The sequence below is a fragment of the Myxocyprinus asiaticus genome, chromosome 36, assembly GCF_019703515.2.
Source record: "Myxocyprinus asiaticus isolate MX2 ecotype Aquarium Trade chromosome 36, UBuf_Myxa_2, whole genome shotgun sequence".
In the NCBI taxonomy this organism is placed as follows: Eukaryota; Metazoa; Chordata; class Actinopteri; order Cypriniformes; family Catostomidae; genus Myxocyprinus; species Myxocyprinus asiaticus.
In genome coordinates, this window is record NC_059379.1 from 14,493,761 (window position 1) to 14,520,568 (window position 26,808).

The 26,808-nt window shown below is 38.8% G+C and overlaps 1 protein-coding gene across 1 annotated transcript; it reads left to right on the plus strand.

Annotated features, from left to right (window-relative positions):
* Nucleotides 1-26,404, plus strand: LOC127427200 (tudor domain-containing protein 1-like). The gene is made up of 25 exons (XM_051674668.1): nt 1-151; nt 238-303; nt 2,064-2,138; nt 2,255-2,369; nt 2,460-2,523; nt 2,606-2,689; nt 2,766-2,945; nt 3,132-3,275; nt 3,364-3,532; nt 3,625-3,714; nt 3,798-3,974; nt 4,434-4,541; nt 4,748-4,918; nt 5,042-5,293; nt 5,390-5,524; nt 5,624-5,731; nt 16,319-16,489; nt 21,456-21,800; nt 22,215-22,331; nt 22,499-22,615; nt 23,347-23,514; nt 23,651-24,028; nt 24,211-24,285; nt 25,751-25,788; nt 25,940-26,404. The coding sequence occupies exons 1-25, from the start codon at nt 1-3 to the stop codon at nt 26,000-26,002; spliced, it is 3,561 nt and encodes a 1,186-aa protein (XP_051530628.1). The 3' UTR covers nt 26,003-26,404.
* Nucleotides 26,405-26,808: the final 404 nt, after the last annotated feature.

Consider the following 26,808-nt stretch of genomic DNA (forward strand, 5'->3'; position numbering starts at 1 on the left):
ATGAATCGGGCCTTCAACCCAACCATGATGAGACCAAATCTCCCCCTGAGAAGACCTGCGACTGGTCCGGGTTCATTTACACGTACATGCCCATCCCCAGCGGTTCATGAAGTTGCTCAAGAGCAGCTTCTAGCAAGTGATGTTCTAGAGGGTGAGAGTTATATGTCTTTGACAATTAGACATGCAGGTTATTGATTAGATTTGTTTGTAATGAGAGCTTTTCTTATTCTACTTAAGGTCCTAAAGGCAATGATGTCAGAAAAGAGAACAGTGGGATTTCTGCAAAGAACAGTTCTGATGTATGTATGTTGTAATATTGCAGTAAGCCATGAGAGGAGATGTGTTACAGTGGTTTTACCACGGGTAAGGGGTGTTTGTAGGCTTGATGCAAAGTGAAGTGCCTGAAACCCTAAAGGGATAGTTCACCCCAAAATGAACATTATTTCAAAATCATTTACTCACCCTCATGATATCCCAGGTGTGTATGATTTTCTTTCTTCACCAGAACACATTTGAAGAAAAATAGAGAACTATCTTGGCTCAGTAGGACCTTAAAATGCAAGTGGATGGTGATCCAACATTTGAAGCTCCAAAAATCACAGATAGATAGATAGCATAAACGTCATCCATACGAGTCCAGTTGTTAAATTAATGTCTTCTAAAGCGACATGCTTTTGGTGCAAAAAAGATCAATATGTAAGTACATTTTTAAAACTCTAAATCATCGCTTCTGGTCAGCAGCGGTATGCGTGTGTGATGTAGTCGTGTTGGCACGTGACACACATGGTAGAGCAGTGCTGTTTACAAGTGAGTAGGAGGAACGATGTAGAGAAGCTTCATTGTTTTAGTTTAGATCTGTATTTATCTCTTTCTACTCACAATGGTGCATTTGTGTGCTTATCCTGGATGTCTCAATTTAGAGGAGATCATGAGATTACGTCTGTAACATGTCAACGCGAATACGTCAACCGAGAGACCGCGTGATCTCCACCCTCTCGTGAAGCTCATCGGAAGCATTGTATTATAGTTAAAAAGTACTTAAATATTTATCTTTTTTTGCACCAAAGCAATTGTATCGCTTTAGAAGACATTAACTGCTGGAGATGCATCGATGATGTTTATGCTGACTATCTGTGATTTTTGGAGCTTCAAAAGTCGTATTTCCATCCATTTACATTTTAAGAACCTTCTGAGCTGAGATATTTTATATTTGTATTTATTTATTTTCAAATGTGTTCTGCTGAAGAAAGTCATACACACCTGGGATATCATGAGGGTGAGTAAATAATTTGAGAATTTTCATTTTTAGGTGAACTATCCCTTTAAGCCTAAAAAGAGGTTTTTGTCCTGGGGGATACAAACATTAACAAGCAAAGGAGTGGAGCAATGTGTGAGTCTATAAAATGTTTGTGAAAAAGGGGGTCCCTGCAAATACTTCGGACATGTGACTTTGTATATAAAGTCTGACAAACATATTTATCAAAATGTAAAGGCAGCATTTTTATTTTTTTATTTTTGAAAAGGCAGCTAACCTCGAGGCAAATGCTCCTATCTTTTCAATGTTATTTTCATGATTTCTACAAGCTATAGAATTGAAAATAAAAAACTATATTTTAGGAAAAACATGTAAGTGTATTATGTGGGCCTTAATGTGTTGATAAATAACAATTAATTAATACATTTTAAGAGATATCTTTGTATGTTTGCCCTTTAACCTTAAAATAATGTTACACGCAGCTTCATGTAGCTTATAAAACACTGGTAAAGACACCAATGTGCAATAACTAGTTACACTGAATTAAAATTAATAATCAGAATTAAAAGTTTTCCAACTTGAAAAAAAGTTCATTAATATAGGCTGCAGTATAGTCAGTTTGCAGTTGCCAGGTAATGTTTCTACTTGGACTTTTAAGATGGAATGTGCAGTCACAAATGTGTTCATCTGCGTTTTACAGTGCCTTTTAATTTCGGTGCATATAATAAGAATTTAGAGTCGTCTCTTCCCTGTTTTATGACTCATTTTTGACTTGTTAATTTAAAGTGCCTCTCTTCACAATATGTAGACTTTTTGTCTCCACAGACAGCAGAGACGGTTTTGGGCCCACTAGTGAAGTTGTGCAACTACTGCAGTCACCAGGGTAGGTTTGAAATTCTTTGCTAGATTTCAGTATTGGTCTTGCATGTAATTGGATTTTCATTCTCAAATTTGGATAGTTGATGAGCTGTGAACAGCTATTCTTTTTTCTTATTTTAGGTAACTTTAGGTGCACACGTTGTAAAAAGACCTGCTACTGTTCTGTAGCTTGTCAGACAGAGGACTGGAAAGCTCATCGACATGTTTGCAAACCTAGCAATTCAGATTTCACCAGGTACTTGCTAGGATTGTTTGTTTTAAAGTTTTGTAAAGGAAAATGACCATGTAGATTTGTTTCCCTTGTTTTACTTGGTTTTGTTTTCAGTGAAAAAGCAAAGGAATCAACAGCTACGCTTTGTGGAAATGGACTTGTTGTCCTTCAAGCCAAGGTATTGCCATAGTAACCTTACACATGCCTAATAGATCAGCTATTCCATCAGAAACTTTCAGGCTTTCAGTCTTGTTTTACAGGACAACTACACAGAATTACAGCCAAAGAGATTGTATCAGCGTGATTTACACAAGAATAATGTTTCTAAAGGAGCTGAGATACAGGTACATTTGTATTTTGACCTGTATTGCTTTATGTTCTCTGTACGCAAACTGTGCCTCACTGAGGATATTTATTCAGGGTACGGTAATTGAAATGAGGAACCCTGGGAAGTTCTACATCCACCTCCAGTCAGTTGAGATGATGGAGTCCCTGAAAAACATCAGCAAAGAGCTCCAGAAGACCTATGGCACTTCATATGCTGCCGAGTACAGGCCTGAAATTGGGGAACTCTGTGCTGTTAAATTTTCTCTTGATCGGGTCAGGCAAATAATTACATTGGAAATAAATTTGTCATAATACCACAATAATCTGAATTTCAGTGAAATATGCATGTGGGTGGTCTTAAATCAATGCACCGTTTAACAGATCAATGCCGTTATTCTGCTTGAACAACAGACTGCACTTAGTTTTTGTGCTTAGATTGGTCTTTTCACACTGATTTAGAACTGGTATCGAGCTGAGGTTCAGTCAGTCGATGTGGGCCGCAAAACTGCTAATGTATTTTACATCGACTTTGGAAATGAGGAGAACGTTTCGCTTGACAACACGAGACCTCTTTCTGCCAAGATAGATGCTGCACCACCTTTTGTGAGTTCAGTCTCCTTTTCATAATGAAGGATTAAACTAATGCAAGCACTGACAAGCGGAAGTCACAAGATAATTTTTATTTTTACAGGCTTTGCAGTGTTGTGTTGCCGGGGTAACACATCTGACAGGAAGTTGGACAAGTGAATGCACTATTGCTGTTAAACAGCTACTTGCTGGAAAAAGCCTCACTTTCACAGTGGTGGACATCACGAATGATGGAGCTCTGCTTGCAGTAGATGCTCCTCTTAGCATGCTTGGTAGGGCATTAATGGTTTTTTGAGATGTTTGATTAATTAGAGTTCTAGTGTTTAAACCACCATAAGATGTTAATTTTCTATGTGTTCCACAGGTAAATACCTAAGCACTTTCCTAATAGACCAAGGCTATGCCATTAAGGAGGATACTCCTCCTGTCGAACCAAAGGCTGAACATGACGTCAGTGAGTTGCTTATTGAACCAGAGTCGTTGTCATCGAATGATTTATTCATTTCTTCTCCAACTTATGATCATGTCTTTCTTTAGATTCTCTGTTGACAGCATCCTTTGAGAACTTCAAGCGTTTGTCTGGAGGAAAGAATGAGAACTCTGAAGCCAGGCCTCCAGAGTCATTGACTCAGGAATTGGGTGACACGTTCACAGCCATCGTCACCCACCTCCAATCCCCCTCAGAAATCCTCTGTCAGAAGCTTGAAAATGCCAGTGAGCTTTCTACTTTTTTATTAAAGCAAAATTTTACCTAAAAAAAAAAGAAAAGTCACAATGTTGTGTTTTGCCTTCATGATCATCATCATTAGTGCATAGATGATAAACTTTCACACAGGTAAAAGAGACTGAATTTATTTGAATTCACTTTTATTCAAAACAATTTTTTGACACTGTTGATTTTTTTGGATTGAGGGAGTGCGCATAAAGATTTACGTTCTGTGTTTTATTACATTTGAAATTGGATTTTTGGTTTAAATTATTTTTTAAAAATTAATATTCTTGCCATTGAAGCACTGCGCACAAATATTATCGTAACTAATTGTTACACATAATTTCATTTTACTAGATGCAAAGTTTCAGCATAATTTGTACTACTTTCTGAACTGTACTGTACTTTTAGTAGGCTTTCAGTGTGTCTAATGTGTTCTTATTGGAATCGTCTCCTGTGTGCAGGTGTAATCCAGCAGTTGCAGATGAACTTGAGGGAGCACTGCTTAAACACTCCAGCTAGTGAGAACTTCAGACCTGCTCCAGGAGCGGTCTGCTGCTCGCTCTTCTCTGGTGAGAACATCATCTTTACACATTCATACTTTCATTGTATTATGATCTGAAAACTGAATCTCCCAGAGTTTGGTATTCATTGTAAGGAATTCTATATAATTTCAAATGACGGTGTAGGGGTGTTTTTGTAGCGTTTTGTAGATGTTCAGTGTCACAAGCAAGCTATGCATGTATGGTTAATGTAATTACCTCCTAATACATTACAGAGGATAACCAGTGGTACAGGGCTAAAGTGCTAGCATATTCCTCTGAGGAACGCGTGTGTGTTGGTTACATAGACTTTGGCAACTCAGAGGAGATTGAGTTAAGTCGTCTGCGACCCATCAGCATGGAGCTGTTGGCTTTGCCATCTCAAGCAATCCCTTGTTCTCTAGCAGGTACAGTACAATGGTTCATCCACTGAGTGTCCTGTATGTGCGAGTATTAATGCAAGTCTGTATACTGAGCCTCAAAGTCCAGCAGGGTTAACTGCTGTCATGTTAACATTGGTGGTGTTTCAGGTATCAAGCCTTCCTTAGACACCTGGTCAGAGGAGGCCGCCATGATGGTGAAACGTTTAGTCTACAACCGCTTCATTCGGGTTGAAATTCTGGGTAAGAAGGAAGGTAGGGCTCTGGTGTCCATGATCGACGAGTCCAGTGACCCTCAGACTAATATCACTGAACTGTTGGTTAACATGGGTTATGCTGCAACTGAAAATGTGGAGACTGAAAACAAAGAACCAGCTCAAGAATCCATCCCTGAAATGCCATGTAAGTGTGAAGAGACATAATCCCCCCCCCCCCATATTTTATTTATTATTCCTATATTTTGAACGGATGATGTACATTATCTCACTTTTATTCTAGCCCTCAGTGGCCCTGCTGTTGAGAAGTTGGAGTGGACTTGTGCTGAACTTCCCTCCGATGGCCAGAAGGTGGAGCTGGTGATCAGTACACTGAAAAGCCTTGGCGAATTCTACTGTTACAACTACAGTGGAGCAGGTATGGTTATCTATCCATGTTGTTCTTGTTACACTTTTCTTTTTACTTACCACATTTTTTATTAAACTGTTTGTTCTTGTGTGTTTTGTTTTTTTGCAGATGTACACAGCCTGACAGAGTTGTCCTTTGAGATTATGAAGTATTGTGAGTCAGAGAAAGCTCCCTTCACCCCCACTGTGGGAGAACCCTGTTGTGCTCTTTTCACAGGTGACGCATATCTCCTCTTTTTTTTTCTCTGAATATTCAGATATTCAGTTCAATTTTAAAATAGTTTAGTTGGTATTTGGTATTAGTAAAAATATTGATTTTCTGATGCATTGCAGTCTTCATTGAGTTATCTCAATATCGATTCTCAAATCCCAAGATAGATCTTTTACTCTGTGCAACTCTGTACTACAATGAGAGGAAATAACTTTTACACCATGCAACTAAAATGTTTGATTAGCCACTGACTGGTAAATGTTCAGTTTCACTCACCAGTGATTGTGTAGTATAGTGAGGAAAGTTCAGAACTGAGATCCTTTCACTGTCCACGTTTACATGGACACCAGAAAGCGACTTATTGTGAGAAAACACCGTTCACTTTACTACTGTATACATGCGGCTCGGTCAGTATGCCGCTTTCTCCATAACACAATTTTCCCGTGATGCTTGCGTAAATAACAAACATGGGATCATAGGAGGACTTTGCTCTTTTAATATCTGTTGCTTCGCTTTATTTCTAGATATTCCAGAGTTGTTGCTGTGTTTTGTTTTCTTCACTTTCTATCACGACATGCAGCAATGGATAGAGAAAAATATAAATCAATTTCATGCTTTTAAGAGCCATTAAAAAACAATTCGTCGCCAGATGACGATGTGCTATATTGTAGTGTAGTAATTTAAATTGAAATGGTTCTTCGAAAAAAAAATGTTTACGTCATAAACCACGGCTTCTTTTGAATGGCTGTCTATGGGGAAACATGCTTTTTGCCATCGGGTGGTGTAGTTCCAGAATTTACCAGCAGGGGCTAACGGAGACCTGATAACCAGCCATTCCTGACCCCCTGTGAGGGACAGTCAATTTTACATTGGTGTGTATAAATGGGTATAGTTTACAGTTTGTTTTTTTTGTTTTTCGTACCCACAGAAATGTTATTCTTTCTGCTGTGTGGACTTGTTTGCTGCGCTCCATCCTATGACGTTTGTTATCCCAATCTGTTCCACACACGTGCACTCTTCAAACACCCATCAGAACGCCGCCTATGCAGGCATGTTTACATGGCCACAATAAGCTGAGTTCTCAGGGAAAAACCTCCGTGTGTTAAGTTGCTTTCTCTTAATCCCTCATACAGCATAAGGAAATTAGCGTTCTAGTTTACATGACATTTCAGAACGCCGCTTTCTGCAAAAATTCTGGAATAAACCTTTTTCTTAAGAGTTAGTTCACCCAAAAATGAAAATCCTTATGCTTTACACCGATCAGCCACAACATTAAAACCACCTGCCTAATATTTTATAGGTCCCCTCGTGCCGCCAAAACAGTGCCAACCCGCATCTCAGAATAGCATTCTGAGATGCTATTCTTCTCACCACAGTTGTACAGAGCGGTTATCTGAGTTACCGTAGACTTTGTCAGTTCGAACCAGTCTGGCCATTCTCTGTTGACCTCTCTCATCAACAAGGCATTTCCATCCGCAGAACTGCCGCTCACTGGATGTTCTTTGTTTTTGGCAAAATTCTCTCCAATTTGGAATTCCCAATGCGCTCTAAGTCCACGTGGTGGTGTAGTGAATCGCCTCAATCCGGGTGGCAGAGGATGAATCTCAGTTGCCTCTGCATCTGAGACATCAATCCACGCATCTTATCGCGTGGCTTGTTGAGCGCGTTACCGCGGAGACATTGCATATGTGGAGGCTTCACGCTATTCTCCGCGGCATCCACGCACAACTCACCATGCACCCCACCGAGAGCGAACCACATTATAGCGACCACGAGGAGGCTACCCCATGTGACTGTACCCTCCCTAGCAACTGGGCCAATTGGGTTGCTTAGGAGACCTGTAGGGCTACCCCCAAGTAGTCGACCAAACGTTAGTCGATGAGAAGAGTCTTGTTCGACCAAGTTTTGATTGGTCAGCTGGTCGCAGAAAAAAAAAACTCCACAGGAAGTGCCGAAGTCGTGCAGTCAGAGACGGACAGACATGATCGTTTACACGGCTGGTCCATGTGGTAATTATGTCGGGCAGGAAATCCAAAGTGTGGGATCATTTCAAGAGGGTAAAGGATAACCCCAAGAAGGTGACATGCAAACTCTGCAGGCAAACGTTCGCCTATCATTCATCAACCTCAAACATGGCTTCTCATTTGAAACATGTAAGTAGTCTTACTAATTACTAAAGTAATCTAGATAAATATATGCTAATAGGCTTATCCAAGTGTTTGTGGGGAGAGGGGAAGCTAAATTAGTACCTCACTTGCTGCATGTTTAACTTAATGTGCTGCATTAGGGTTGGGCGATCTTCCCCATAGTCGGATCGTTCTATTGTCAGCCTGTGAGATTGCCAATACCTGATACGATCGCATATTGGGGGGTTGTGGTGTTCACGTTCAATCCGACGAACACCAGTATTACCGCTGGTTGGACGTTAGGTTGTTCTATGGGGTCATTTTTGTTAAGCAGGGTTAGGGTTAAGCCTACACAAAGCGAGACACCTTGTTTTCAAACTTTGAACTTTTTTTATTTTAACTAAAAATTCAAATGAAACTGGAAAAAAAATGTTTAAGTGCAATTAAAATGTGTGTTCAACTTTTTGAAAGATGGCTTTACAACAGTTGTTAACATCTCTCTGGCAAAGAACCTACCTCATCTGTGCATTCTCTACCGGTCGTGTATTTTGTTGTCTGGGAAAATACATCATGTGTGAATCAATTCTTTTTGTTCCCTCCTTCACGATATATATCGCAATATCCAATTGCATCGGAAACCCCTGGGCTGAGGGATCGTTGAATATTCTTGCATTAGTGATTTTTGCATTGAAAATTAAATTTATTTATTTAAAAAATGAAAAACTTAAATGGAATACATTTATAAATTCAAATTGCACTCCAAACGAAACGAAAAATCTAATAAATAATGAAGTGATCAAAAAAATTATATATAAGTAACCTTCCATTACCATCAGGCAAGTATCTGTCTAAACATTCAGGAGGAAAATTACTTACACAAATGACACTAAAACAATTCTAATTATAAACATAATTATAATGATGATATTAATCACTGAAATATAAATCATAGTTCGAGGTGAATGTGTTTTTGTAGTATTTTATGATTTAATCACAGGCTGCAGAGTTGTGGTCTCAATGAACTGCTCTGTGGAAATAAAGCGAACTGAACTCAAAGCACCTCCTGAACTGAGATGTCTGAGGTCATTTGCAGGACTCATAGACAATACTGTTCTTGCAACAAAAAACAAAACAAAAATCAGAAGACAGAAACAAAGAGCGAGAACCTTTTACATGCGCCTGTTCCACAAGTCTGCACGCCTCCGTATTAGCGCGTCATACATGCACATAGACGGCTTTCTGTCATCTGTTCTTAAAAATATAATAGTGTGTTTCTTCAAGCGTGTGTCTGTGTGTCTACGGGCAAATTATTTGTAAAATTAATTTGATAATAATAATAATTGTAATAATGTTATACATTAATGGGAAAACGAGCCAAATATCATATTGATATGGTCAAAGGCATCAGCTATTGGCGATCACGCTGACCATCGTCGATCCCAGAGTCTGTTGGCACAACCCTAATGTGCATTTCTCTACATTGAAATGTCTACATTTGTCTGCATTTGTTACAAATTAACAAAATGTTCAGACAGTCTCCTTGCTGGTTTTTCTGACACAGAGTCATTACTGCTTTTGCCGGTGTCGCTGCGGCTCGCTTCGTGCGTGCGCTTGTAAACTCATTACGGTTTAGTATTTCTCCGTAATGTAGAACAGTGTTGGCAATGTTACTTATAACATTCTTTCTCAGCCCTGGAACTCAAACCATTTCCTGAGACCCCCCAAAATATATATATTTAAGTAATTAAATTAATATCATAAATGTCGACCAATGGCTTAAATTAACGCATACTAGTCGTCAAGGAAAATCTTTGGTCGGGGGCAGCCCTAGAGACCTGGCTGGAGTCACTCGGCACGCCCTGGATTCGAACTCGCGACTCCAGGAGCGGTAGTTAGCGTCTTTACTTGCTGAGCTACCCAGGCCCCCGAAAATGTCTATTTTAAAACCTATTTTGTTTTTTATAGTCAGTTGTTGATCAAAAACAACAAAATAAACATTTAATTCTAATCACGCATAGCACAGCTGAGGTAAAACCGTTCGAGTCCTCTTGTTTATATGCGCTCATTTACGGATACTCTTTACAGAACAGCAGGTTTTTTTTTTTTTTTTTTTTTTTTTTTTTATTTAACATTTTTTTACAATGAAATGTAAACATATATAAAATCAACATTTTAAACCCCACAACACCCCCTCCCCGACCCCGCCCCCCCCCCCAAAAAACAACCCTGTCGTCAGTATACATACATAGACAAACGTAAATATATATATATATATATATATACACACACATAATAATCATACAAACTATAATACACTACTCTCTCCACACCCCACCCGAGAGCCCTCCAAAAACTCCAAATACCTGCCCCATTTCCGAACAAACTTATCCAAGCCACCCCGTCTTCCAGATGACACCTCCTCATAAGCTGCCACCCTCCTCACCTCCATGCACCACTCCGGATATGGGGGCGCACCAGCTGACCTCCAACCCCTCAAAATAACCTGCCTGGCGATCATCACACATGTCAGAACCCAGTTCCCAATATGGCCATCGCCCAGAACACAAAGTCTGGGGCAAAATAAAACCTGAGTGCCCACCACGTCGCACACACAATTCTGAACCTTCGACCAGAATTTCTGGATCTCGACACACCACTAAAAAACATGGGCCATGTCTCCATCCTCCGACTGGCATCTCCAGCAGGTGGGTGTGTCTTTAAGACCAAGTCTATACAGTCTAGAGGGGGTCCAATAAAATCTATGCAAAATTTTGAATTGTATAAGATGCACCCTTGCATCACTAGATCTTAGCTCACACTCCTTCCTCCAATGCCAAGTTGAAATCTTTTTCCCATACTCTCTTGAGAGAAGTTAAGGCTTTGTCCCCCATACTCTGAATTAACAGGGAGTAGTACACTGATGCCTCATGACCTTTTCCAAAAGCCGCAATCACCTCTCCCAAAGCATCTGCCTCCAAAAATAGTGCAAAGCAGGTGGCGCAGTTGTAAATACCTATAAAACTGAGGTTTGGGGATCCCAAAATGTTGGACCAAGTTTTCAAACGATCTCAACACACCACTTTCATATAGGTCACCGAGTGTAGCAACCCCCCTCACAATCCACTCCGGCCAGCAGAAAGGAGACTTGCCAATACACAGTCTTGGGTTCTGCCATATGCTCGAGGCAGCATTTAAATAAGTGTCCAATTTAAACAATCTGGACACTTTAGTCCATACCGAGTGTAAATGCGAAATAACGGGGTGTAACTTAACTTTTCCGATTAGTTTGATAGAGACGCTTTGTAATGGCGAAATAGGGGCAAGAACTGCTTGTTCAATAACAAACCAGGGAGGGGCTCTCTCAGGTGGAAGTGACCAATGAGCCAAATGTCTGAGACTGAACGCATAGTAATAAAACAAAATCTTGGGTAGGCCTAGCTCTCCTTTGTGTATCGGCCTATGTAACTTATTAAAATGCAATCTGGGACATTTACCATTCCAAATGAAGGACTTCGCTATGCTATCAAGTTCCTTGAAATAAGAGAGGGGGACATCTACAGGGAGAGATTATAGCAGGTAGTTAAATTTTGGAATACAATTCATTTTAATAACATTAACCTTCCCAATCATCGATAAATGTAATGAAGCCCACCTGTTGATATCGCTCAAACCTTTTTATTAAAGGGTCAAAATTAACACTAACTAAATCAGACAAATTTGCTGGGAATAAAATCCCCAAATACTTAATGCCCTGTTTGGGCCACTGGAAGGCACCCGGCCTAAAAGCCGTTACTGGGCAGTACGCTGTCAAAGCCAAAGCTTCGGATTTAGCCCAATTGACTTTGTATCCTGAGAACTTGGAAAAGGAATTAATAATTCTGTGGAGGCAAGGCAAAGATCTAGTAGGTTCGGAGACAAATAATAAAATATCATCTGCGTAAAGCAGAAGCTTATGCGGCACACCTCCCACCACCAGCTGCTAATGGTTCCAGGGCAAGACAGAACAATAATGGGGAAAGAGGGCAACCCTGCCGAGTGCCCCTATTCAAAGTAAAATAATCTGAGATTAATCCATTTGTTTGTACCGCTGCTACAGGGTGTCTATAAAGTAACTTTATCCAACCAATAAATGTATTCCCGAACCCGTACATTTCCAAAATCTTAAAAGGATAATCCCATTCTACCATATCAAACGCCTTTTCGGCATCAAGTGAGATGGCAGCGATTGGAGATTGATCATTCGCTACTGACCACATGATATTGATGAGTCACCTGATGTTATCAGAAGAGCTGCGGCCCCGAATAAACCCCACCTGATCTATATGTATAAGAGATGTCATAACTTAATCGATTAGCCAAAATTTTTGACAGTATTTTTACATCTAGTTGGATCAGGGAAATTGGATGGTAACTTTTACACTCGCTTGGATCTTTGTCCTTTTTAAGAATCAGACTGATCCGGACTTGTGTCATGGTTGGAGGAAGTTTTCCGTTCTTTAATGATTCAGTATAAACTTCTAACAAAAGTGGAGCCAGTTCTGTAGCATAGGATCTAAAAAATTCTGCGGCAAAACCATCTGGCCCCGGAGCCTTGCTAGTAGGTAGGGACTTAATTACCTCATCAAGCTCCTCAAAGGTTATCTCAGAATCAAGAGTTTTTTTGCTCAGTCATCAGTTTAGGAAGATCTAATGGTTCCACAAAGTTTCTAATATCTTCATCTGTAGACGAAGACATGGAACTATAAAGATCAATATAGAATTCTTTAAAAGCATTATTAATATCAATGGCTGAGGTAAATATTTCACCACCAGCAGATTTCACTGAGGGAATGGTAGAAAAAGATTCTCTCTGCTTTATATATCTAGCCAAAAGCTTCCCTGCTTTGGCACCCGACTCAAAGTATGACTGTCTTGCCCTGAATAACCAAAACGCCACTTTCCACGACAAAATAGTATTATATCTATATTTCAATCGGGTCAATTCTCTGAGGCCATCAGCTTCAGCTCTGCCTCTGCACTTTTAATATTTACTTCCAACTCCAAGTTCTCGTGCTTTGGATTTTTTGATGAATGAGGCATACTGTATGATCCGGCCCCTAAGAACCGCTTTAAGTGACTCCCAAGCCACGCCCACAGAGGATACTGAGGACCAGTTGGTCTCCATATAAACATTGATTTCAGTCTTTAACATTTGTTTGAAATCAGGAGTGATACATTAAGGCGCCAACTATATGATTTCTTTTTCTCTATATGTGGTGTCACCTCTAAACTCACCAGGGCGTGATCTGAGACTAAAATGTTTCCAATTGAGCAATCAGCAACAAATGAAATGAGGGATTTGGATATCAAAACAAAATCTATTCTAGAATCAATCTTATGGACTGATGAAAAAAATGTATAGTCCCTACCGGACGGGTTCAAAAGTCACCAAATATCCGAAAGACCAAGATTTTTACACATCCTGTGAAGCGTCAGTGTTGCTCTAGGGGGCTTACACACTTTTGCTTCACTATGATCAAGGACTAAATCCATCAAAAGATTAAAGTCTCCTCCCAATATTATATCATGAGGGGTGCCAGCGGTTTGCAACATCCCTTCAAGATCAAAAAAAAGCCCTGATCATCAGCATTAGGTGCATAAATATTAGCCAAAATCAACCTTTGCCCTTGAATTTCAGCTAAAACAATAATTACTCTTCCTAATTTATCTTTAATCTGCTTGAGACATTTGAATTGTAGATGTTTATTTACCAATATAATGACTCCCTTGCTTTTACTTGTGCCAGCACTAAAGAAAATATGTCCACCCCATAACTTCCCAAATTTTTCAGCTTCCTGCGGGGAGAGATGTGTTTCTTGAAGAAACACTATATCATATTTGTTATGTTTAAGAAAAGAAATAACCTTCCTTCTTTTTATGGGGTGCCCCAACCCATTCACATTCCATATGGAGAGAGATAGTACACTTGTATTAACAACCGACATATTGATATAATAGAAAAAATTAATTGTGTGCCAAAAACAAAATTATGAAGACCACATTCCCCATTAGTGATACAGTCAACCCCCGAACATCCCCCGAACAAAACAAACAGAAAAAAGAAAAACATGCGCATTAACCCCGCGCACGACAGCGCCAACCGGCAACAATCCCTCTAAACTCAAAAGGTCCATGAACGCCCACAAGTCCCCTCGACAACTTTGCCATCGGATTGCTCAATTTTGCCTCACAAATTTGTGAGGCAAAATTACATAACAGAAAATACTTTGTGAAATAAACCCAGTCAATAGGAAGAATGAACACACACAATGTATATATTCATTCACAGAACTGTCTCAAAGGTGTGATCTTCCACAAAACAAATTCCAGCTGATATAAAACCGTTCAGATTCCTGGGACAGACAAGTGAATGTTCAGTGAGCCGGCTGTTATGAGTTCAACGGATGACGTAATCATTCCAATGTCTCGTAAAAAAAAAAAAGAAAACTCAACAAAAACCACAGCCAGCAGGAGGAGTAAGCACGAAGAAAGAACAGATGAGTCAACAGCTGTTCCAAAGGAATGTTATTCAACAGAACAAGCTCCAGCCGCTAGGCGGAACCAATACAAAAAGAAACAAAACCGGCATCCCGGTTCCCCGGATGATCGAGTCAATTCACTGGGAGGCCGCATAAAAGTATATACCATGACTTACACAATCCGTCAGCTTTATAAAAGACATTCTTTGTGTGAGCATGTAGATATTTTGCGGTCATCCATAGTGTCCACTCTCAATCTGTCCGAGAACTTAAATGCAAAAGTTTCTTTAAGGAAAGTGTTATTCACAAAACAAGCTCCAGCCGCACGGCGGAGCCAACGCAAAAAACCTAAAATGTCGCCCAGCTTCCTCGAGTAAGTACAGCGAGTCAGGCCCACTCACATGAGAAACATCCAATGGTTTACTCAGACATTGATTCTATAAAAGATATTGCCTGATTTGGACATGTGAATACTTTGTGACTGACCTTCATTTCTATTCTTAGTTTGGCAGGAAACATTAGAGCAAACGAGATCTTTTTCTGATGTAAGAGTTTCTTGCATTCCTTGAACCGATCGCGTTTCTCTCTTGCCGAGCTCGCAAATTCCGGGAACAAGAAAATATTATGGTTCTTCCAAGAAAGCTTCCCTTTGCTCCTTGCCTGGTGCAACACAAGATCTTTATCGAATGATCTCAGAAATCTGGCCAGAATCGATCGGGGCCTGTCTCCCTCAGCAGATCTGTGAGCTGGGACTCTGTGAGCTCGCTCGATTTCCAGCTTGTGGCCTGTTATGTCGAGCAGACTCGGGGAAAAACTCGTCTAGGAATTTCACCATATCTCTGCCCTCCTCATGCTCAGGAATTCCAACAATTCGAACATTATTCCTGCGGTTTCTATTATCAAGATCTTCAAGCTTTTCAAGATGTTCCAAATCAACTTTGGTCACGGGCGGATTAGCAGTTAATTCCCTCCCCGATTCCAGAAAATCGATTCGTTTTTCAACATCAGTCACTCTTGTAGCTAATTCAGAGAATTTTGTTTCCATCGCCGTAATCGATCAACGTATTACAGCGAGATCCTCCAAGTCAGCAAGAATCTTCGTCAACATCACCGACATGTTGGACAAGTGACGCTGGATTCCTTCTCCCGCCGCGCCATCCAAATCGAGTCCCCGGTCTGTAGGCCTGTCGGGGCTTTCATCCTGAACACTTAAGTGTCTTTTAATGTCTCCAGAGCCCGAGGATTTTGACTTCTTTGCCATCTTTTGCAACAAAGGGCAAATGTGTAACTGGGTGTATCAAATTTCACCAGATTATAACATGAGAATAATCGAAAATCCAGCAAAATGCGCAGAGCTCAACGCTCACACGTCCGCTCCTTGCATGGTGTCACGTGACCCCCGAACAGCAGGTACTGGTGTTCAACAAATCAATGTAAATACTTGTAAATAGTACATGAATCTTCACATGAATTCCCACTATTACATTTACACTACATTACCTGTATTAGTGACAGGGTCCTCAAGGTCATTGAAGACATAGAAATATCAGTATATTTTTTAAATGGTGACTCGAGGCCTGGAAATGAATAAAATATTAAGTACTGGAAACGTCTATCATGAATATTTTACATTTCTGCAGAGAAGATTTTCTAGTTATGCTCAGTTGAAAATTGTTAACTGGTTAGAAATTCTATGAAATTACTAAAGGTCTTTATCCAGTTGTCATGAACAAAAAGTCTTAAATTCATTGGGCAAGGTTTGGGAACCCTAGTGAGCTGTTTGCAATGGTGCAAAACTATAGAACTACATGAAAACATTTTGTGTAGTGCCACCATGGTTTGATAATTGCAAAATTTATTTTGGTTTTTAAATGACACTACCAGAATCAAATTTGATTGGAAATTGTATAACAGTTTTCATGTACAATTTACGTGTCTTTTTTTGGCAGGGGATTGCCAGTGGTACAGGGCAATGGTACTAGAAGTGTGTGGAGAGGGAAAGGCAAGAGTTTATTTTGTGGACTATGGGAACTCCTGTGAGGTGGAGGCAGCGCATCTTAAAGCCATCTCCCCCAAACTGCTCAAACTGCCTTTCCAGGCAATACGCTGCTGGCTTGAAGGTTTGCTTTTTCTTGTTTCTATCTCTTGGATCTGCGTGTGTATGGTCACAAGCCTAGGATGTCATCCACTTAACATATCAATTAGGGATGTCCTGATACCATATATTGGAGACAGAGTACGATTATACTTTCTTGGTCCTTATTTATAATTGGTAATTATTTATTTATTTTTATTTGTAATGTTGAAGTTTTCAAATACAATACTGTGAAACTTCATCTAAAAAGTTTAGCATTCACAAAATAATCAAATCACAAACAATTAAAATTGACAGATTCACAAGACAGAGAAAATACCTGCCTACGTCAAATAGGATGGAGATGAGAGATGTAACAAGTGTTCAAGTGTTTCACTTCACCCTTCACCCTTGAGTGATCTGGCAGCATTATACACAAAGCATTTTTGCTAATTCTGTCCTTCTTGTCAAGTGTGCTATATTATGACTTATGAGGGAGCACCATGATATAAAAGGCGGCAAACTATAGATCGCTCCAGTGTTGCACGTTTACAGTGTTGACAGCTTTGTTGATTACAACTGCAATATGTTTGCGCATCTATCGTTTATAGAGAAGCGGTACAACTAGTGCTGTCACGATTACTCGATTTAATTTGATTACTCAATTAAAAACATTCCTTGATTACAAAATTGCAGAATCGACAAATTAAAAATAAGTGATGCAGTTCACAGACGATGGTCCAAACCCATGACAAGAAGTGTCAGCTGTGTGACAGCGCTTCAATTTAGATCTGAAAAACAATACAGGACCTGAAAAACCATAACATCACTTCAGAAATGCAACAGAACTCAAAGACGACAGACAGTTTCCACAGACTCACTGGACACGTGATAAGCTCATCTGCATGCAATTTGAGAGAAGGTGAGCCATTCGTTTCTGTGGCGGGACAAGCTGAACTCTGCAAAAAACACATTGGAATGCACTCTAAACTGATTTATCTACACAATCGTTTGCAATATAGCCTCTTATGAAGCAATATAAAAGAATGTAATGACAAAGATGTCCGTCGGACTTGCAAAAAGTTACACGCGTTGACGGACGCACAAACACCTTCTGATCGAATCCATACAATCTAAAGGTTATTTTCTGCTGATTATAATTTGTGTTCTGTTCTGTGTACATTAATTACCATTTAAATGTAAATGCAATCTTCATGTAAATTAGATTTCATGATGACGAAGTTTGTAATAGTTTGCAATGCCCCACTTCCGCTAAATATTTTAGTTTATGACCATTATCACAGATAAAACTCAATGTGGGAATCCAGAGAGTGTTATTTACTGAATGAAGTCACAGCTCTGTATGCTGTCAGTCAACATGAGCCGTTAAAGCCACACAGCTGTGCGTCTCGCGCCCCGCAGACACAATATAAAACTTTGGCTTACCTGTAGGAGAAATGAATGGAAACATGCATCTCTCAATGACGTGATTACTGGTAATATTTTATTCCGTGTTGCATGTACAGTAAGTAATATTTAAAAAAACAACAAACAAATAAAATGGCTTTTTAATTGCTATAAAATGTTTAACCATGAATGGAACTCATCCTCAATAAACAAGATTGGTAAGCAGACATTGTTTCTGAAAAGATAAAATATTTTATTTCCACGGCCTGTTTTATCATACACTGCCTGGCCAAAAAAAAGTCACCATTTGGATTTAAATAAGCAGATACTTAAGAGCCTATGATTGGATCATTATTGCAGTGATTAATGTTTCAGCTGGCAACAATTATTTTATCCCTAACTGATGTAGCTTCTCATTTCTTAAACAACCATGTCGGAAGACATATCCTGTGGTTGTGGAAAATATGTTACTGTGTTTCAGAAGGGCCAAATTATTTGCCTGCGTCAAGCAAAGAAGACAACTAAGGAGATTGCTGAAAACACTGGAATTGGGTTAAGAACTGTCCAACGCATTATTAAAACCTGGAAGGATAGTGGTGAACCGTCAGTTTCACGGAACAAATGTGGCCGGAAAAAAATCATGAACGATCGTGAACGGAGATATCTAAAAAGCTTGGTGAAGTGACATTGTATAAAATCGACAGTAGAACTCGTGTCTATGTTTAATAGTGGAAGTAAGAGCATTTCCACATGCACAGTGCAACGAGAATTTTACAGGATTGGGACTAAACAGCTGTTTGGACCCAAGAAAGCCACTTGTTAGTGAGGCTAATGGAAAAAAAACGACTTCAGTTTGCTAGGGAGCATAAAGATCGGACTGTGGAGCAATGAAAAAAGGTCATGTGGTCTGAGTCCAGATTTACCGTATTCCAAAGCGATGCACCCATCATGCATAGTGCCCACTGTACAAGCCTCTGGAGGAAGTGTTATGATCTGGGATTGCTTCAATTGGTCAGGTCTAGGCTCCGCAATGTTATGCGGCAGTAAAATGAAGTCAGCTGACTACCTGAATGTACTGAATGATCAGGTTATCCCATCAATAGATTTTTTTTTTCCCCTGATGGCACAGGCATATTCCAGGACGACAGTGCCAAAATTCATCGGGCTCAAACTGTGAAAGAGTGGTTCAGGGAGCATGAGGAATCATTTTCACACATGATTTTGGCCACCACAGAGTCTTGACCTTAACCCCATTGAAAGTCTTCGGGATTTGCTGGAGAACACTTTACGGAGTGGATTGACTCTCCCGTCATCAATACTAGGGCTGCAACTAACGATTATTTTGATAATCGATTAATCTAACAATTATTAGAACGATTATTCGATTATTCAACGATTAATCATTAGCTCTTAACCGATTATTCAGCTTGTGCCCCGACTTAAAAGGTTGTATTAAACGTGCTTACTAAAAATAAAGAGGACAAAATCATCTTTTAAAAATACCTCAATGATACTCACTGAATTAAAGGGAAAAAAATACTTAGGTTTAGTAAAGAAATTCACTGCAAAAATATTATTGTTATCAAGTGTTTTTGTCTTGTTTTTCATTTAAAATGGTCTAAAAATCCTTAAACAAGATACGCTTACTTGAGAAGCAGCATATAAGATATTTAGACTTGCTTTAAGAGAATGTATCTTAAGTGTATTTTGTATATGTGTATTTTTTCACTTGATTATAATTCTGCAAGTGCAGTAAAGACAAAATATACTCATTCAAGTTCTATTCTCTAAAAGCAAGTCTAAATATCTTATGCTGCTTCTCAGGTGAATGCATCTTTTTTTTTTTATATATATATATAAAGGATTTTTAGATATTTTAAATTATATTTTAATATTCAACATTCTAAGATAACAATTTTCTTCTGCAGTATAGCTGCTAAAGAAAATGTACGTTGTTTTAAAGGAGTTTTAGATATTTATATTGGAAAACAAGCCAAAACAAATCAAAAATATATTTTGTTGCAGTGTATAATAGGGCGAAGACTACATTCTCACCTTTCTGTTCATTTCAGTACATCTTTAACTCACAAAAAAACAAAGAAGCTCGACACGCAAGTTTTGCTTCACCGGAGCGGCAGCTCCAGTTCCACTTATTCCACAAAGAGAGTGCTTCTGTATTTACTAATTTTGCATTATAATTCCCTCATACTTTGCGATCTACATCATCTGAAGCTGTTTGGAAAGTTTAGAGTGCATCTGGACTGTGAGCTGTGTAATGCTTCCTCTTCTCATCATTAGAGTTTAATGTGATCTCATGTTACGTTAGAGATCAAATTATTATTCGACAACAGAAATTTTTGTCGACAATTTCTTATTGTCGACGTTGTCGATAACGTCGACTAATCGTTTCAGTTTTAATCAATACAAGATCTCGGCCAAAACTTTATGTAACTCTGGATGGAAATAAATGTTGTGACATTGCATAAGGTTGTCGAAACAATGCCACGGCAAATTTTTCAGATTAATCGATTAATTGTCAAAATAATTGTTAGATTACTTGATTACCAAAATAATCAATAGTGACAGTCCTAGGTACAACGGCATTGTGATAGGGACCAAGGAGAGATCATACCAGGAAGCAGGAATGGCATTCCAAAAAGATTTGTTGGAGATGCAAAACGTACAAATTAATAGTGTTCAAAAGCGAGCATGAAACCATGGTTACATAAAAAAAAATGTAACTAAAGCAGTACCAATTCCCCTCCCTCAGCATTGGAGGCCAGAGTTTCCTTTGCACCCAAGCAGCGCTGGTAACCTTGTCCCATGTGCTCCAAACACTTCTCGTCAATTTTGTTTTACCAGCTAGTGGGGGCTGGCTTAAATACAAAATTTTCCTGGCTTTGCAAATTGGAATAAACCATTATTTTAAAAATTAATCATCACCTCTCCATTTATAAATATCATGGAATAAATGCCTAACAAGAGGTAAATGAGTTAAAATCACCAATAAATAGGACTAATAAAACATTTGCACAATAAAACCCTAATAAATATTGAGTAAGACAATAAATAAGCCCTTGGAACACAGTTAAAATTACATGGAGACTACCAGGCCTTCCATCACAGCCATTTTCATATCGAATTACCTGGTTTATAGATTTGTAACATCTTAATTTCAGTTAATCGGCGACAAAACGTGAAACGTTTTTTTTGTGCACATTCTTGTTACAAAGACAATATTATGGATTTTAATTGTTCATCTGTTTTGGATTGGTTTACAGATTCTCAGCTAAATGTTACATAAATAAGTGTGCAGGTATTCCCTGTATTATGAACATACACAGTACTTGCAATCCTGCGCCAAATTTCATGTGGTTAATTTATCATTTATTGACGTTTTAATCAGTCATTTTATGTGGTCGGGTACATAAAATTCTCTTTTTTTAAAATCCACTTGTCCCGAACAAGCAGACAGGCGTTAATCTTGAGCCCTGGTCTTTATGTGCAGCACACTGTAGAGTGAATAAGCGCTCTGCTCTCTGTCATCTACCTCACACACACTGATATCGGGACATCCCTAAAATCAGTAATCCATATTTATGCAGGAGTGGAACCAGTTGAGGGTCAGTGGAATAAAGAGGCAGTGCACCGGTTTCGGGCTCTGTGTGCCAGTCAGCCATTGAGTGGCAAAGTGCTGTGCATCACAGAGAACGGTTATGGAATGGAGTTGGAGAGTAGTGGAAAAAGCATTGCTGCTGTGCTCATCTCTGAGCAACTGGCCAAACCTTATGGACAGGTGAAACAACCTCCACTAAAGCCAGCTGAACCCACCAATCAGATTGAGGCTCTGCCCACACTTAAACCTGCTGATCAGAATCCACCTGCTGTAGAGCCATCTAAAGTGAACAACATGGAAGCTGCCAAAGCCCCATCAGAGGGAACCATGACAAGTGAGTTCATGTTGACATTATCAAAATTTTGTTTATATATGGCTTTAAAGCAGAAGTGTGTATTTCTGCACCACTGGTGTCACCAAACTGAATTGCAAATATAATCACTGTTTTGAAACCGATTTCTGAGAGCTCCCCTCATTCTCCATTGGTTATACAAGCAGGTTATCCCACAGCATTGGTTGAGCCAATCTTGCAGTGTTATTTTGATAGTGCCACAGATATTACACTTTTAGGCTTGCTTATATGTTCTACATATTAAGCTGTGATAAGAGAGAATTTGGACATCAATAAATTACATCAACTTTATCAACCTTTGCGTTATGTTGCAGAATTGCTAGAATTAGTAATATGTGTCATTTTCCATTTTCGCTATTCTTATGAAGGTGTTAAACGATGTCCACTCTTACCTAGATGCCGTTTTTTCTTTGGACTGGAAGACATTGGAGCTGCCCTGCAATGAGATTTTCCAGCCACGGGTGGCAGCAGTGATCAGCCCTAGTCTCTTTTATATAATGAATCCTGGAAAAGGTTTGTACTTGTGTCTACTCTGCAGCATTTTTAAGCAGCGGTAATCCCAGTTTTGAAGTACACATGGTTAGAAATATATACAAATTAATAATTAACCAATCATGCATCACCATAAGAAAGTAATGATGATGCAGCTTTTAGTTTAAGCTGATTTGTTTTAACACTAGTGAATGTAGGGGGTCTAACAGCAGTCATGACTGATGTTAAGCAGTACTGCAGCAGGCAGCCACCCCCCGCCCAGTGCCCTCCCTTACAAGGAGCAGCTTGCTGTGCACAGTTCTCAGGTCAGTTTGACTTTCAGCTGTGGCTCACTGTAATCATGTTGCATGTATGGAATCTTCAAAAACATTTTAATTGGTTAAACTTAGATCTGCTAGCCTCTTGCTATGTTGCCAGATGAATGATTTTGCCAGATACAACATGGCATGTACACACTGCACTACAATATTAGTGAACCATTAGTGAGCCAATGTTTATTAAGATTAGTATTTAGATGTTGGACCTGTGAACCAAAAAGTAGAAATGCAACATGTTATGAATAGATGTGTTGACTACCCTCAGAAATACTTTAAAGTGATCTTATAGACATGAAAAATTGTAAAATAAATGTGGACAGCCAAACAATATTTTTCAGGATTTTTAATCATAATACAAAGAAGGCAGGAATTGTTAAACTTGGCCAAATAGCATGTAAGTGTTTGTAATGAAATGTTCTATATAACTATTTAAAAGTCCCAGGTGTGACTTTTTGTGCAGATGCATTGGTGGAATTCCTGCCTAAACTAGTAATTCCATGTCTCTTAAAATAATTACATACCTGTCGTGTAACGCTCTCTTTTAAACTACAGTGGTAAAATCGTATTTTTAAATCATTCTTTTTAAAGGTTTTTTATATAGTACACATTGTGTCTGTGTAATTTTCTTAAAGTTTTTCATGAAATATTTTTATGTTGTTATTGTGCCATAAATAACTATTTAAGTTTTTTCACCAAGATAATGAAACATTCTCATACAGGTGACAAAAACTGGTACAGAGCTGTTGTCTTGGAGGTAACGAGCAAGCATGCACATGTAATCTATGTAGATTATGGGAACATGGAGACAGTCCCTGTCTCCAATATCCTTCCCATCACCAAAGAACTTCTCCAGCATCCATTCCAAATTGTCCGTTGTGCTCTAGCAGGTAAGAGAACCACCTGAGCTACTGTTAGACAAAGCAAAGTTTAAATGAGTAACAGGACATAAATCTTAAATCGTGGATCAGAATTACATTTCTCTTTAACATTATCCACTTATGATTGTTGCTTCTTTCTTCACAGGTAAAGATCACTTCCCTACTGTGTGGCCCACTGATGTTTTGGAACTCTTTGGGATCCAGTTGAGCGGTAACATCCTTGCATCTGTGCAGGGTTTTGATGGGACCTTCAACCTGCTAACTCTTATGCAGCAGTCAGGCCAAACTGACAGAAACATTAACTCCATGATTCTTGGAGCTCTGCGGAAAGGACGGAGCAAGGATAACTCAAAATTAACCATTCAGGAGAAAAATGATCCAGATCAGAGGCAGACACAGACTGCTAGCTCAAACAAGGCTGCAGATCAAACCCAGTCTGCAGACATAGAGAGGCCTGCTCTGGAAGATCAAGGCCCAGGCCAGCCCAGCCCAAATGTCAGCAGTCATAAGCTTGAAGAAACAGGTGAGCAGTTAAAGACTTTTTTCAGTGCAAGAATTTTTCCAAGGTCTTTGCCAGTGGCATTTTGGTTCACAGGTGCTGTTCCACCTGGTATTCTCAGCTGTAACCCAAAGGTGTTATTTCAAGGAGCCTTGTCATCATATCCAGAGGAGCAGTTGTCTAACATTTATTATGTCTGATTTCAGAAAACACAACCAAGGCGATGACTGTTGTGGGATGCACGGAGTCACAGAACATTACAAGCTCAAAGGGCAGCAGTGGTGGGTATTCTTGTTGTTTCGGAGGCTGGTCACTTGCAGGGGTTCAAATAGGGGTGGGCGATTTATACCAGTAGACATGATAAACCAGTAGAAATTTGGTAACCGGTATATATTTTTGGATTATCGTGGCAAGAAATATGCACCTCATTGTATTCGCGTAACGTGCACAGTACACATTCTGTCAGAGAAATGGAGGAGGTAGGCTGAGCGGCTTTATGCGAGTCTGAGAGAATTGAAGAAACAGGGTTTTTCAGGTACTGACAATTTTCAGTGGCCGCCCAAATGAAATTTCAGGCCGGCGACGCAAATTCAATGACAATAGTCTTGCGTTCTGAATATGCATCTCATCAGACATACGCAGCTATGTTTCACGTGACTTCTGCGCTCGCTGTCTCTGAAGCATGAAAGTGCGCATGAGTCCAGCGAGCTTCCAGATTGAAAGATTAAAGCGCTATGGAGGAAGTCAAACGGCGAGCGAGCCTGACATTCTAACCAACACCGATGAGGAAAACAGCTGAAACTGTGTCATGTGCCAACAATTGTCATCTGTCATGCAGATTGTTTAAACTATACCTAATCACCCTTAATAAAATTCAGTTTGAGTGATGTTAGATATTAGAAAACGGCTTTGCTTTCAGATATTGAAGTATTGTCTATAGATGACTTATTTAAGAGCCTTATGAAGTGTTTTATAATACAAGTCCACAACATCAGACTAAAATGTGAAATGTAGCATTGTGGTAAGGTTGATTACCACTTTTTGAATACCACCAATAGATTTTTATTTTTTTATTTTTACTGTGACTATATTTGTCAAGTTCCAACTAAAGAGAAAATTATATAAGAGGAAGTAGTTTTCATTTATTAAGTATTTAATTCGATGACTGTATTTTAATTTTTTTTGAAGGCATTACTATTTTTTTTTTAAATATATAAACCAATTTGTATTTTTTTTAATTTAACTATATCATGATATATATCGTTATCATGATATAAAATCTGTGTTATCGTGATATAAGATTTTGGTCATATCGCCCACCCCTAGGTTCGAGCCACTTAAAAGTACTGATATTGTGATGAATAACAGTCAGTATTTGCTGTTTCAAAGAGAGTATCAGCCTTGTGCGGAGTCAACAACTGCTGATTTCTATGTGATAATCTTAAAGGAATAATTCACACCAACATGAATATTGTGTCATTTACACAGCTCCATGTTGTTCCAAACCTTTTTGACTTTCTTCCATGGAACACAAAAGGATATACAGTATTAGGCACAATCTTTGTGCCTAATACTGTATATCCTTTTGTGTTCCATGGAAGAAAGTGGAGCAGTCTTATCACCATTCAATTTGACCACGTAAAAAAAAAAAAAGAAACTGAATGGAGACTGACTTTAATAACTGTAAATTACAGATGTTGTACTTTGTGGAAAATGATTTAATATGCTTGACGTCTGCTTTTTCAGATCTCATGTCATGCTGTTGTCTGGAGCTAAAGAAAAAGGTTGGGGAGCCTATATTTATTAGAACCTATATTTTAGAATTGTTTTCTTTTTTTTAAGCTGGAAAGGCCAAAATACATGGTTCCCACACCAATGTAGCAATGTCATCTATTTACCAGTTTTATTTTTAAATGTACTTTTTTCCCTCTTCAGATTGACCATATTGAGGAATTGATCCTCCTCCTCATGAAGCAAGTCGGTGGAACCAAACAGTAACTCAAGATTTTCAGTTTAGATTTAACATGGAATCATTCAGCACTTTTTTTTAAATTTTTTTTTATTTTTTTATTGTTTTATTTTGACAGTTTAGCTAAATGATGGTTATGTCATTTAATGGTGTTTGAGTCTTGGCCCAATAGAAAGCTGAATTGAACTGAGTTGCATTGTTGGACCATGTTTCTTATCCGTGTGCAGCCAGCACTTAATATAGCTTTTCTTTTATGGAGTTTGTTTTTATTATTTTTTTTATTTTTTTTTTTATGTTTTTAATATTATTGTTGCGGTTGTTTTATTCTATATATAATGTGCAATATGTGCTTGCTTGTTTTTCTTTTTTTGACATGGTGTGAGAGTATGACCAGAATCTTACAAGTAACACAAAATTGCTCTGTTTTCCAGTTCCACATGGTCAGTTTCCTTTTTTTTTTTTTAATCTATGGCAAGTTTTGTTCGTTCAGTGTTTCCTTGTCATGTAGTTTGGCCTATTGGCAATTACATGCTGCTTTGATTAAAGCATCATTCAGTTCTTTTAAATCAATTAGTTTTTTCTTCATAGAGTACAAGGAAGCCTTGTAAAAATGGCCTGATTTGTCTGTAACACTAATGCCATTAACAAAACATGACATTAATGGTGTGTAAAAATTATATACTGTACTTTTTAATAGTACTGTCAAGAAACGTTGATTCAAATACGTTTTTGAATGTACAATGTAGTAAGTGTTACTGATTTGTCTTGTAGTACCTACATGTTCCGAGAGAATATGAATGCCATCAGTCGAATTTACAGAAAGACGATGGCAGGT

Bases quoted from the DNA above. Each gene is read 5' to 3' on its own strand.
- LOC127427200 (XM_051674668.1), top strand. From the start codon at position 1: ATGAATCGGGCCTTCAACCCAACCATGATGAGACCAAATCTCCCCCTG. The intron at 2,139-2,254 runs GTAGGTTTGAAA...TTCTTATTTTAG, and splicing joins CAACTACTGCAGTCACCAGG to GTAACTTTAGGTGCACACGT. The intron at 24,029-24,210 runs GTGAGCAGTTAA...GTCTGATTTCAG, and splicing joins TCATAAGCTTGAAGAAACAG to AAAACACAACCAAGGCGATG.